Source organism: Phacochoerus africanus, chromosome 2 (assembly GCF_016906955.1).
Source record: "Phacochoerus africanus isolate WHEZ1 chromosome 2, ROS_Pafr_v1, whole genome shotgun sequence".
NCBI lineage: Eukaryota > Metazoa > Chordata > Mammalia > Artiodactyla > Suidae > Phacochoerus > Phacochoerus africanus.
Genome location: NC_062545.1, coordinates 67,258,241 through 67,272,391, shown reverse-complemented (window position 1 = coordinate 67,272,391; position 14,151 = coordinate 67,258,241). Strand labels below are relative to the sequence as shown.

At 40.9% G+C, this 14,151-nt stretch overlaps 1 protein-coding gene across 1 annotated transcript in view; it reads left to right on the top strand.

The window, feature by feature from the left end:
* The window catches only part of SIM1 (SIM bHLH transcription factor 1), a 74,627-nt gene that overhangs the window by 16,274 nt on the left and 44,202 nt on the right, over positions 1 to 14,151 (top strand). Inside the window, exons 8-9 of the mRNA XM_047761579.1 lie at positions 39 to 145; positions 772 to 919. Of these exons, the coding sequence (XP_047617535.1) occupies positions 39 to 145; positions 772 to 919 (255 nt within the window). The remainder of the gene's footprint in view (positions 1 to 38; positions 146 to 771; positions 920 to 14,151) is intronic.

The following is a 14,151-nucleotide window of genomic DNA, read 5'->3' as shown; positions in this document are numbered from 1 at the left end:
GCATCCCGCCCTCATCCCACGGGGTTTGCTCTCCGCAGAGTGGCGGAGCTGACCGGGTACGAACCTCAGGACCTGATTGAGAAGACCCTGTATCACCACGTGCACGGCTGCGACACCTTCCACCTGCGCTGCGCCCACCACCTGCGTAAGGCACCACCTTGCCCCGCGCAGGGTGGGGGACGGTCAGGGAGGGCTGCTGGTCGTGGTGGTGGGAGAGGACCTGCGAGTGGCCGCTCCAGCACCCGCCCCACCTTATTTCCCTAGCCACCCGCGGGTCCTGACACAGCCCGGCGGGCGAGAGTTTCTGGGTGATGTTCCCCCAGGAGGGGTCTTGTTCTCCTATAGATAGGCCGCCTGCAGAGATGGGAACGGGAACCGAGGCTAAACTACCTGGCTCACGCGCATTGCTCATTGCGCATTGACTCGCTTCAGATTTTCATGCAGCTCAGCTTTGAGCTTAATCTCCAGGACAGGGAACGTGAGTGTGGGGGTCCGGCGGCCCAGACCCCACCTTCCGGTGTTAGAAAATCGAATCCGGGGAAGCCCCCAACCTTAAGTGTTCCCCTCTTTGCTAATCATGAGGGGCCAGAGGACTTGATGCAAACTAGCAGGATAATTGGTTGTTTGGGGAATGTTGCCTTGTCTCTCCCTCAAGCCAGGGAGCAGTTATTAGGGCTCCAGGGGGACCCGCACTCCTCCCGCCAGGGATTGATTTGGGCCGGTTCAGAAGCAGGTTCGTTTACCGTCAGCTGCCTTCTGTCTCTCCACCAGTTCTGGTAAAGGGGCAGGTGACCACCAAGTACTACCGGTTCCTGGCCAAGCACGGCGGCTGGGTGTGGGTACAGAGCTATGCGACCATCGTGCACAACAGCCGCTCCTCCAGGCCACACTGCATCGTCAGCGTCAACTACGTCCTCACGTGAGTGCAAGTCTGGGACTCCTTGACCCACTCCAGGCGACCCTGGTTTCGACGGTGGGCAAGGCCGGGTTAGGCGACTGGGGTCCACTGGGGACGGCCGGGTTTGACTCCGGAGCTCTGGCTGCTCTGGGAAGTGGCAGCTCCAGCACTTTCGTCCTCATAAAGAGGCTTCCTGCCTTATATTCTAGAAAAAGATTTAGGAGTTTTTCCATCCACAGTCCATATTTGCTTTCTACTCTCTCTTTTAACCTTGTAAGCAAACTCTGCATTAAACAAATAAGATTAAATAAAACAACGCGGCAGGGAGAGAGAGAGAGGGGAGAGAGAGAGCCTGCGTGAGAAGGAGAAGGGTCCCACGTTCGGAGCCCTTTATGGTTAACAACAAACAGGACATCTGTTTCACTTTCTCAAATCTGGGTTTTGAAGTTCTTAATTTTATCCAGAGTCTCCAATCAAAGTTAAGAGTTCTGAGAGAGTGATTCTTTCCCTGAACCGCGAAGGGGGTTTAAGTGACCAGGAAAGTTTAGCTTTAAACTCCAGAAAGCACAGGGCTTGAGCTAAGGCTGCAGGTCTTGGCGAGCGCCCAGGTCCGCGCGTTGCGCCGCATCACTGGCTGAGGAGCCGGCCTCGCGGTGCCACGGGCGGGCGTGGGCTGCTGGTTGGGCGCCTGGATGGTCGCATTGGAGCCTTATTCTTTCTAGAAACAATAACTGTTTCTGCTTGTCCGTGTGGCCCTGCAGACTGATCACGTGTCTTGCTGTGCTGCTGGCAAGCACATTCTGTACAACGTTTGTGAAAGTAGAATTGCTTAGGGTTGAAAACTTATGAAGAACCCTTTTGTGTGTGCAGTTACCTTTCTTTTTTCCTTTTGGCAGAGGTTGAAATTCTTGTGATTTTAGGGAACCTCAGTAGTTATTTACTTTGGAAGCGCTGACACACCAGACACTTAGCAGAAATGCTGTTTGACTTTAGGAAGTTGGTTAAAATGTGCTCTTTGGAATCAGACTCTACTAGAGGCCATGAGGACTAGATTCATTCCACGTTCTTTTAAATTAACAAATTAAAAATGTAGTAGTCAGAAATATTATGCTTGGCAATAAGACTATTTACTCTATGCTCTGTTTAATAAGAAAATTTAATTCAATAGACTTGGAAAATCAATTTGGTTTAAATGAGGATTCAGTATTCAAGAATAATAGCTGGTTATTAGGAAGAATCTTTTTCTTTTTTTCATTTTAGGAAGCAGTATTAAAACAAATACTGTTAGATTTTTGGAATAGTAAGCAGGCTGTAGATTTTAACACACAGCAGAAAACATGCCCATATTTTGGGTACCATGAAATAAAACCATTTATTGTATGAATGCAGTTTTTCATATCATTAAAATAAACATAAGAGAAAATGGCGAAACATAATTCGTGAAAGAAGCCACTTTGTGAAGCAGAGGTATTAAAGAGTGAAAAATTATGTCTGCTTACTCTGGAAAGGAAACGAACATTCTTTAAGAAGGTGCTTTGTATGTCTGAGACATCGCAAGCATTATACATACACTCTGTTCTCTGGTGGGTGCCTGTGGTTCGTAATCATTTTTTATCAAACAGCAGGGTATATAGTCACACAGCTCCATATAAATGATCAGAGGGCAAGTTAGACCTCCCAATGGGTAAAGTTAATTTATGTTTAGAGTCATTTGGAAATATTCTGTTTTGTTTTCCAGTGGATAAGGGTACTTTCTTTCTTCTGTTGACTCTGTCATTCTTCACTTTATACACCTCTTCAGAGCTGCAGGATTAGGCTCCCAACTTTACATCAGATTAAAAAGATATAATGAGGATAAGTGATTTACGGGGGAAAAATAGCATGGCACATGTTTTTCTGAATGTTTTATACCTCTGAGTGAAAATAGAAATAAACACACAGAAGCACATATGATGAAAAGCTGAAATTGATTACCCTTTTATGAGTCTCAGTTCCAATTCTTTGTATAAAAATTCTTAGGACAATTTTTATAGCTGCAAATGTGGAAACTGCCTTAGATGGAATGTTATCAAGTGGCTCTATGTGTGTTGACAGGATTTTCATAATGAACAGGTTGCAGTTTGTTTGATGTGTTTATCACACATCTGGCTGGAAGTTACTAATTTACATTGTCTTAGCAAATTAAATAGATGGCTATTGATTCTCTATGGTAGCAGTGAACTATCACATACATTTATTTTCAGGACTAGTTCTCTATGAAGCCTGAGAATGATAAGTGAATTCTTTCCAAATATACCACCTCAAACAATATTTAAAACCACAAGCCCCCCCAAATAGTCAGATGTTTTCCAACTTTAGACATTTTAATAGCACACATTTTGAAGGAGTTTTCATGTCATGAAAGTAGAGAGAATTTTAAATAATCATTGGTTAAATGAAGGTGTGACATTTTGGTAGAAGCTGTATTTATAAGGAACACATTTTTCTAATTTCCTGATGGTAAATTTATTGTTGAAGTTAAAATATGCCTAGAAAAAGCAGTCTTAATATCTAATGAAATCAGTGATGTACAGAAATATTCAGTAACCTTGTTTTAATAAGCAGCTGCAACAGTGAATGTAGGAATTTTGGAAGCAGGTGTGCTTTTACTGGCTTTTGTATGACCACCATACAAAATGTTGGTGTTCTGAAAATCTGGAGAAGAGAGGGAGAAGACACAATGATTACATTTAAAAAAATTCTCTTAGTTTTTCCCAGGTCCTTGAGGTTCCCTGAAGCTTGTGTAGCTCTTCATTAAAACTGCAAAAAACCAAAATCAAAAACAGGAAAAAAAAACCCCAAAACTGACCAGCTCATGACTTTCTATAGACACACATAGCCTATTAGCTTAAAAAAAAAATCTTTCTAATAAACTTCTTGTGACCACAGGCTTTGAAATAACAGTTAAGTATGACAGACCCTGCTTGCTGATGATCTTCAAGAGGGGAGGTGAGTGAAGCTAGTGTCTAGTAATAGTGAACATGGGGAAAGTCCAGAAAAGTATGGAGGATGAAAAAGAGCATACTGAGTAAAATCTAAGAACATATTTTAAATTCATATTTCCTTGAGGTTAATTAGTAGTATTAATTATTCATAGCTAGTTCAAATGGAAAACACTGGTACTTAAGGTGAAGAAAGTTGAAAATGTGGAACACCCAATAAACTATGAAAAGTAATTTCTAGAAAAATGAAGAGACGTGATTATTTTTTTAAATTAAACTTTTAAAATCTACCTTTCATGATAAACCAATGACATAAAGAATCCCGTTTTAAAGTATTTTAAGACATAAGTTTTTCAAACATACAAAAAAGTCAAAAGAGTCATCCAACGAATTTCCATACACCCATCATCTAAAATACAAACCATATTTGCCTTATATCGCTTTCTTTCTTATCTTAAAGTAAGCTACAGACATCCTGATACATCATCTTTAAATTATATTCTCCTACATAGCCACTGTAGCTTTTACGACAGCACTTTTAAAATGTTCAAATTACTGTGTGTAAAAGGTTGCAAAAATATACATGAGATCTCATTTATTGATGCCATTAAAGACAATCTGCCACTGAAATTCATCAAGTACTCACTGATGTGTGACATCACTTAGGCTGAATGGTAGACAATATTTTTGAGGGGAACTCTGTAAGATTTAGTTGTAAATGTTACTGTATTTTAAACTAGACTTCTAATGAGAATTGTAAGTTGATACAATGCTGATCTTTTGCCTGGAAGGTAAAAGAGAAGATTTTCAGACTCATTTGGTAATTTTGGAATCAGATACATTTAATGTCTTCAACCATTTGTTGTTGTTGGTGGTGGTGGTAAAGAAGCCTTCTCTGCTTGTTTCCCAAGTTTAGGATAGAAAGCTTTTTAGTGGAAAATTGCACATGCTGTTTTAGAGTGATTTACTGAACACATAGAAGAAAGTAATTTTCTGTGTTACGATTTCTATCTCAGTGTTATAGAAAGCAGAACAAATAGCGACAATTTACATTGTGGTCTAAATAATACTTGCTATCTACCAAATAATCCTTTGAATTTGTAGAAAAGTTGGGGCAAAAGCCAAAGAACACATACTTCCTTAATGGAAAGGAAAAAATAAGAGGGTCTTTACTTTGTAATTATTGCAGGTCCCATTATTTTTGTTCTTGTTTTGCGTGAAAACATTGTAGTTCTCACAATTTAAAAGGGTTTTTAAGTGCTATATTCTGTGAGTATAAACCTTATGTATCTTTACCACAAAGCAGCAAACATTAAAATATGCTCATATTTGTTTGCTCTTTCAAGTATGTCAATAGTGCTGAGTTAATTCGAACACTTAAATTTAAAAAATGTTTAGGTTAGTTTAAAGGCCCATTATATTACTATTATTGCTACTAGGAAATTTTAAAAACTTAACCAATAATATATATGGTCATAAAAATAGACTTTATTTTTCTAGATAGCAAAACCCTTACATTATAAATAATGTCAAATGAAGCACTTTTTGACTTAGCAAGCTACAGCAAAATATAAAATAATTAACTCTCATGTCTCAGATCTATGGAGCACTCATTGAAAAGATTTAATATTTTTGATCATTGAAAATAATAATCATGCATCAATGTAGACACATAAATTGTATTTGATACTTAATTAGATTTAATTATGATTATGATAATAGTGAGCCTCAAAGCTCCAGTTGTCCATTTTAAATGATCTTTTATGTAGCTGAATGATCATAGAAACAAATTGAAACATCTTTGTATGGGTAGTAATTTATAACAACCAAAACTGTTAATAGTAATTAACAGTAATTTTATAACTACCAAAATACTTTATTAAACAAAAGAGCTGGGAGATCTAGTCTGTTTTACAGTACCTAATACCACAACTCACTTCAGTAATCTTATCCTTCATATGCTTTTTATGTATCATAAATTTTTAATCAGAATGATTCATTTTTAGTTTTGAATTCATCATTTATACTTAACATTTCTTTTTTACCATGCTGAATATATATTTCTCTTAAAGTGCTGTCATGCTCATTACTAATTTGCTATTTTGACAGCTCTGCACAGTGGTTGGGGCAGGGATCACACTGCCCATTTTCTAGGTTAGCAAACTGAGGTCAGATCTGCCAAGTAAGTGGTGAAGCCAGAGTTAAAGCCTGTGGTGCCTGCTGTATCTCTGGGTTCTCTGTAGAGGAGTTGGTGGTGGTGGCAGTGGTGGTGGAGAAAATGTCTGGGAGAGAGGAATGGGTTTAAATGAGTAAGTTTTACAGTAGTGTTCAGCCCACCAACTTCTGGATAAACTTTCATCTGATCTCATGGTGGACCATTAAAAGGGCTGCCTCTGTGTTCCTGCTTCACAAGTATATACATATATTGATGGGGTTAAATTAGCAGTGCTGGCTTCTCCATGACATTTGATTAAGAATGTATCTTTTTCTTCCCCTTAAGGCATTTTCATTTTGTGAGAAAAAATGTGGCCTGCAAACATTCTAGTTTTTTTTTTGTTTTTTTTTTTTTTACTGATTTGCTTACCTTTAGGTTACACAGATACAATATTACTATTACTAATCACTTTATTTCTGCAGCCAGATTTAACATTTTATATTCTTGTTAAACAAAAGTGCTACAACAAATATCAGTGAATTTGGCAAGCCAAGTCATCCTTTTTTTTTTTTTTTTTTAATTAGATAAGGCACCAAATTGCCTCCTGGGGCAGCAGGCTATTTCTAAGATGGTGTGTGTGTGTGTGTGTGTGTGTGTATGTGTATGTGTTTTGGGGGGTGGGGAGGGCTGGCATTGCCCTTTTCCTTCTTTTGAAAGAGAATGGCAGAAAATGTTGTCTCCTGGGGATTCTGTTTAGGGGCTGGGGATGGAGAGCTTCCCAGCATGCTCTGGGCAGGTGTGCCATCCTCTGGCCCTTGGGCAGTGCTGTTGCCTGACTGCTGCTGCTTTCACTGACCTCTCTGGCTTCCACTCCTTCCTTTGCTGTTGCCCTGACCTGGAGGGCACTGATTCACAGGACCTCCCCTCTACCTCCTGGGTCGAGGCTACTTGGTGTTTTCTGAATGACTAGCCTAACTACTCTGCTCTGGCTTTTGGGAGGGAGAGGGTTCTGATCTTTGAGTCACAGTATGGAAAAAAGATGGATTTTTACATTTGCGGGCAGGAACTCATCCATGTTATTGTGAGGGGATGGACAAATTCAAATGAGGCTTTACTGGAACTTCAGAGAAGCACGTTTTTGTCTTCTGACTTAGTGTAGTCATGGGCAAACACTTGTGTTTTGTATAAGATATGTGTGCATGTGTAGGGGGTGGGTTATGCATATCTTTGTAAAAAATTGAAGTAAAACTGATTTACTTTTTTTTTGGATTATGCAAATCTTGATAATTTAAGGCTGCTAACTTCATTCCCTTTATACAGAGCTTCCCTCTCTGTTTTCTGCTCTCATTGGCTTGTGATATCTTTCCAGATGAGCAGGTGGTGATAGAAAACTCATTTGGGTTGAAGTGCTGGTGTCTGTTTAAGGTATCATGCAAAAAGGATTGGTTGGAGTTTAGATGGAATCTGGAAATACCTGAGTGCCTATGAATGGAGGAATTTAACGTTCTGCCTTGTCTGAGGGAGTAACTTCCACACCTCCTTTCATTTCAAGGTCTAGGGAGCTGACAGGGAAGAGAGGTGGTCCATGGTGAGGGCAGGGCTATGGGTATGAGAGGGTAACTTGCTTTTGTTAGGCATTGATAATGTTTGAAGTCTGGCTGATTCTGAGCCATCTGTTTACCATCTGTGACTTTTAGTCTGGGAAGTTGTATTGCACTGGGATCATGATTTTGTTTTCATAAAAGCACAGTATTACTTGAAGCAACCTATAAGGGAAAGGCATAGGCTTTGGTGTCAGATGAATCTGAGTTCAATTATGCGTTGCTGCATAATAGCTGTGAGACTTTGAGCACAACTCTACTCATTTGACCCTCTGTTTTCACATCTGTTAAATGGAGACATTTGCACACACATTTTAAGCACTCAGGGTTAAATGAGATAATGAGCATATAGCACGGTACCTAGCAGAAAGCAGATGCTCAAAATACCTTAACTGTTTTTTATTAGCTCCTGCCAATTATGTAACACCAACTGAAATATTTTGGAAGGAGATGAATAATTCCCTCTTTAACTTGGACTTTAAAATCCACAAACTTAAGGGTTTATTTTCTTTCCCCTCCCAGTTCTTCCATATACACACCTCCAAGCATTGTGTTCTTTGTGTGTGGTGGCTTCTATAGCTTGGTTAAGTGCACCATTTCTCACTGCTTCACTGTATACTCTAAAGGGAACTGAGATTTCTGCTTGGATGGAGGTAAGCCAGCATTTATTGAGTGCCTTATTTGTGTCAAGCAAGGTTGAAGGTGCCTTACCTGGTGAAATAGTGCTTTATAGGGAAAAGAGTGTTCTAAGAAACTAAGCTTTTATCAAATTTCCAGACTGAATTTAGTTGGAACCAGTGCTTTGTCAATTTTACAAGTCAGTAATTATAATTTAAAGGGAATAAAACAGGTATTTTTATAGTATTTTTATAATTTAATGGGGATAAAACAGAGGAGGCTCTAGTATATTCTCCATCTCTCTTCATGGGCTGGGCATGGCTAGATCACTAGTGTTGTAGAGGGTGGCAGATTGCAGTGATTTATTGCAGGCACACGTGAAGCAGAAGTCTTGGCATCTCTTGGGTAGTTTATAGTTAAGTTGGTAAAATAAAAGTGCTTTGTTTAAATATTTAAGAATGTAGATCTTGACAAAAAAAAAAAAAAAGAGAGAGAAGTTTCTATGGCAGCACAGTGTTAATGAACCCGACTAGTATTGGCGGATTTAATCCCTGGCCTTGCTCAGTGGGTTAAGGATCCAGCATTGCCATGAGCTGTGGTGTAGGTCACAGAGGCAGCTTGGATTCTGCATTGCTGTGGCTGTAGCTCCAAAACTAACCCTAGCCTGAGAACTTTCATATGCCGTGGGTGAGGCCCTAAAAAAAAAAAAAAAAGGAATAAAAAAAGAAAGGAGTTCCCTGGTGGCCTAGTGGTTAAGGATCCAGTATTGTCACTACTGTGGCTTGGGTCACTGCTGTGACATGGGTGTAATCCCTGGCCTGGGAACTTCTGCATGTCATGGGTGTGGCTAAAAAAAAAAGTGAAGAGCACAGATTGGCCTAGTTTGAAACAATACGGTACACTTGCACTGTTTGGTAAGGGCACAGAGTTCAAAGGTGCTTGAAGTGAGGGTGCAGCTATCAGAGTAGGAGGGAATTTCAGGGGTCGGAAGCAGAGGTAGTGTCTTTTGAGATGAAACAGGTACTTCTCCATGCTTATCTCACTGCGCTCATCTAAGGTGGGTTTCTTTTTGTGTCTACCTTTTTTCCTAAACTTCTCTGTTGGAACTGAGCATGTTCCATCAGGATTGGAAACAGTTTCCTCTAAGGCTTTTGCCTTTCCCAGATTAGTTCTGGTATATCTTCAACATGTCCATCTGACTTTAGTAATAAATGTGTATTTTTTAGCATCTAGGCATAGAGCACAGTGTTAAAGTTTTAAGGGATTTCAGCATTGTGAATTGAATATAAGATCACCTAATGGAAATGAATACACACAGTAGCACCACATGAATAATGGTTATACTTTAAAATTTATTTGTAGCAGGCAAAAATGAGCTATACATTAGGATGACAGACAGCAGTAGATTGGAAGAGAGGATGGTACAAAGAGCTATATGGCTGACTCCAGATTTGCAGGACCAGATTTACCTCCCCAGGGATGCTTTTGACATCCTCATCCTACTGTTAGAATATATGTAGTCTAGTCCCTAGGCTTCTTACTTAGATGTTTCAAACTCTGGTAACCAAAGGGATGTTTTATAAGATATTTGAAAAATGTGTGGGGAAATGAAACAGCACTACATTTTATTATGCAGCATAGCATGTTAGTTAAGGGTTTGGGCTCTGGGTCTATTGCCTCTCCAAAATCCCAGTGCTTCCAGTGACTAACTTTGTGACCATGGGCAAATTGCCTAACTTCGCTGTCTTTTTAAAATTATTATTGTTAATCTGTAAAATGCAGGTAATAATTATATCTACCCCATAAAGCTGTGAACATTAAATGAGATAATGGGATTTTTGAGTATTTTGTGGGGCTGACTTATAAAGCATTATGAACCTTGGCAAATATTATTTTATTTATTTTTTTCTTTTTAGGGCCACACCCATGGCATATGGAAGTCCCAGGCTAGGGGTTGAATCAGAGTTGCACCTGCTGGCCTACACCACAGCACAGCAACACAGGAACTGAACTGCATCTGTGACCTACACCACAGATCAGAGCAGTGCTGGATCCTTAACCCACTGAGCGAGGCCAGGGATTGAACCTGCATCCTTATGGATACTAGTCAGGTTCATTACTGCTGAGCCAGGATAGGAATTCCATGAGCCTTGGCAAATTTTAAAGTAAAGAATCTCTCTAGAGTCAAAATAGTCTTTGCAGATTTATTACCTTTTTAGGAAGGTTGCTGATTATTTTAGGCTTTTGTAATATTTTAAACTTTTCGGAGTTCCCGCCGTGGCTCAGCAGTTAACGAATCCGACTAGGAACCACGAGGTTGCGGGTTTGATCCCTGGTCTCGATCAGTGGTTTAAGGATCCAGTGTTACCGTGAGCAGTGGTGTAGGTTGCAGAGGTGGCTTGGATCTGGCGTTGCTGTGGCTCTGGCGTGGGCCAGCGGCTGCAGCTCCGATTAGATCCCTGGCCTGGGAACTTCCATATGCCATGGGAGCGGCCCTAGAAAAGATTTAAAAAACGACAAAAAAAAAAAAAAAAAAAACCAAAACTTTTCTTCTGTAAGGGATTCTTCTCAGGCAGCAGTGCTGCCTTGGCCTGGAGAGACTGAAAGATGACCGTCAGCTTCAAGCAGAAGGGGAGGTGGGAAACTTTGCTGTTTGTTGCCATGATTAGAAAGGCTGGGGAGACACAAGGATTCACATTTGAGGGGTGGCTACTTCATGCCAGGGCCTCAGAGAGACCAAGAGATTTAGCCAGTACAACACAGTTAATGAGGTGAGCATACCAACCCAGGCCCCCGACCCAGAGCCTACCTGATGTCCTCTTTGGCAGGCTGTCTTTCAGCTGGTAACATTGCACTAGGATGAACCACATGAAATTGCCATTTCCTACATTAAAATAGTCTAAAATTGACATTTCATATGGAAGTAATAGGATGTTTTGCAGAAATTTTTCAGCCTGTGGATGCTTCACTCTCTTGTTCAGTATGGGGTCTTCATTGCTTTGAAGTTTGGATGTACTCAGAACCCATCAGCTGCCATGCAGTATGCTCATTCCAGGCCCTGGCCCATCTCCCCTTCACTGGTTTAAGCATCAATAGACCTGACATGTTCGCATAACAGCAAATCCATAAGTATCACCCACAGACCATTATTTTATTTAGAACATCTAATATTTTACCAGGATTCAAACATGAGCTGCTGTCTTTACTAGGAGGATATCTTTCCTTTGATTGATTGCTAAATAGATAGAGCTTGTGAAAGGATCTCTCTCTCTTTTTTTTTTTTTTCCCCCGGGATTTCTTGTTCAAACAGAATTTGTTGTATCCACATCAGTAAAGCCGTGCTAATGTGGGCTGCTGGCCAGACTGTGGAAATAGCCTCATTATGTTGAACTGGATGTCATAATGGTACCCATTAAGGTGGGATTCTCTGTGTGTTTGTACTTTTAAACCCAAGTCCCTTGTCACTTTTTAACATCTCTCTGAGAATAGCAACATTCTCTGGTAATGCAGTCTGAGAATGTACTGGCTCTCTCCTGCTGCTGAAAACCACGACAAAAATAGAATCCTGGGTTTGGAGTCTTTTTAGGGGTTTGTGGCTTGCTGCTGCTCCTCCATCATTCATTTTACTCTCTGGCTTGTGATGATTGTGATGTGTTCTGGTGGCTGAAGGTAAGGACTCACAGAGTTATTTCTTTCCACATTCCCATTAATTGATGTTGGTGTCCAAATATACAACAGGAAAAGAGCAGCATTTTTTTTTTTCCCCTCCAGGACTAACTCAATGCAACACAAGGCTTTCATTTTAATTTTTATAAGCCATTAAGAGACTAATAGAATAACAGCATTTCTATTAGCTGGTAAAGTCTTACCTTAGTCCTAGCAAAGTGAAGTATTTGTTGTGCTGGGTTTGGGTAATGGACCCCTGCAGGGTTACAGCTCAGGAATGCTAGAAGGAGGAAGCCCACAAAGGGGAGGGAAGAATAATTCCTCCAATTAAAGCAGTTAAAGAAATAGCAAAGTGCAGGGTGGCATTTGGTGGTGAGGGCTAATTGAAAATCAGGGGAAAATATTTTGAGATGCTTCATGGCATTTTACATTATAATCTCTGTTCTATTTGTGTCTCATCTCGGTTGACTCAATAGGGCCTTCATTAACAAAAAAATTCTGTCATTAGAATCAGCTTAATTTCTGCTGCTGTAAAAGAGGGTGGTAAGAAATGTTGTAGAGCATAGGCCTCTCTACTGAAGGCTCAGCATGGGTCTTGTATTCACTCAGCAATTATTTCCCCAGTGCCTGCTACATGCCAAGTTCTCTGACTGGGATCTGGTAAGACCAAGACAGATATGGTCCTTACCCTCATTGAGCATACATTTTAGGGGAAAGAAACAGATAGTACCTACAAACAAATAAATATGTTGTATAATGACATGTAATGAAAAAAAAATTAAGTAGGACAAAAAGACGACAGTGCTCAGGGAAGGAAGGCCTCTCTGAAGACTCTTAAATAAAGGAGGGAGGCAGCCATCTTGAGCCTGCAGGGAGAACAGTTCAGCAGAGTGGGAAGCAAGTGCAAAGGCCCTGAGGTGGAAACCAGTTTGGTAATTTGATGAAGGGAGGTGATCACCGTGGCGGGAGCAGAGAAAGGGGTGGGAAGAACAGAAAAAGGCAGTTCTAAAATAGAGAATGTCAGATCATTGGTTGGGTCTTGAAGGCTTTAGGAAGCCATTGGAGAGTTTTGAGCAAAGGCCTGGCATGAAGTAATTTAAGCTTTGAAAGGATCACCTGGCTGATGTGGAGAATGAGGTTTAGGGAGAGTGGTGAGAGAGGCAGGGAGACTAGTTAGGGAATGATTATTATCACCTAGGTGAGGGGAGATGATGGCTTGAAGGCGGGAGGTAGTGGTGATGGATCAGATGCAGGATGCCTTGAAGGTAGATCAACGGGATTTGCACATGGACTGGATGTGAGTTGTGAAAAAAAAAAGAGTCAGGAGCATCACCTAGATTTTTAGCCTGAGCAGCCTGAATGAATGGTGGGAGGAAGCAGATTTTAAGGAAAAGGCAGCAATCAAGTGTTGTGTGTGGACATGTTTAGTTTGAGATGTCTGTTATTCATCAGAGTGGAAATGTCAGGTGGACAGTTGGATCTGGATGTATTGGAGTGGGGAGGACTAGGCAGGGATGGCGGGCCGTCAGCATGTGGAATTTAAAACCAGCAGAGGAGTTGCCGTTGTGGCTCAGCTGGTAACTAACCCGACTAGTATCCATGAAGATGTGGGTTTGATCCCTGTCCTTGCTCAGTGGGTTAAGGATCCGGTGTTGCTGTGATTGTGGTTGCAGATGCAGCTTGGATCTGCTGTTGCTGTGGCTGTGGTGTAGGCCGGCAGCTGCAGCTTTGATTCGACACCTAGCCTGGGACCGTCCATATACCATGGGTGCAGCCCTAAAATAAAGCCAGCAGAAGGGGTTGAGATCGCTAGAGTGGATGTTAATAGAGAAAAACCTGAACACCAAGCCCTATGGCTCTCCAGTGGTATAGGGAGGATTTACAGGAATAATACCAAAGAAAAGGCCGAAAAGAAGTAAACAGTCTGGGGTGGGGATGGGAGTGGGTCAGTGAAATATCTGTAGTCAGGGAAGGCCCTGGGGAAAATGTGAATTTTGTCTTTGAAATGTTTGCTCCATTTTCAGTGGCTTTTCACCTTCTCTGTGGTGTGTGACTCTTAGTTTTTCTCATCCCAGATAACAACTGCTCTAGTTCTGATCCCTTAGCTGGCATCAAGGAGCTTGTTAAAAAATGCAAATTGTGGGCTCCATCCCAGACCCCCAAGTAAAAAATTCTAAAAAGTGGAGCCCAGCAAGCTGTATATTAATAAAACTCTTTATGTTCTTCCGAGGC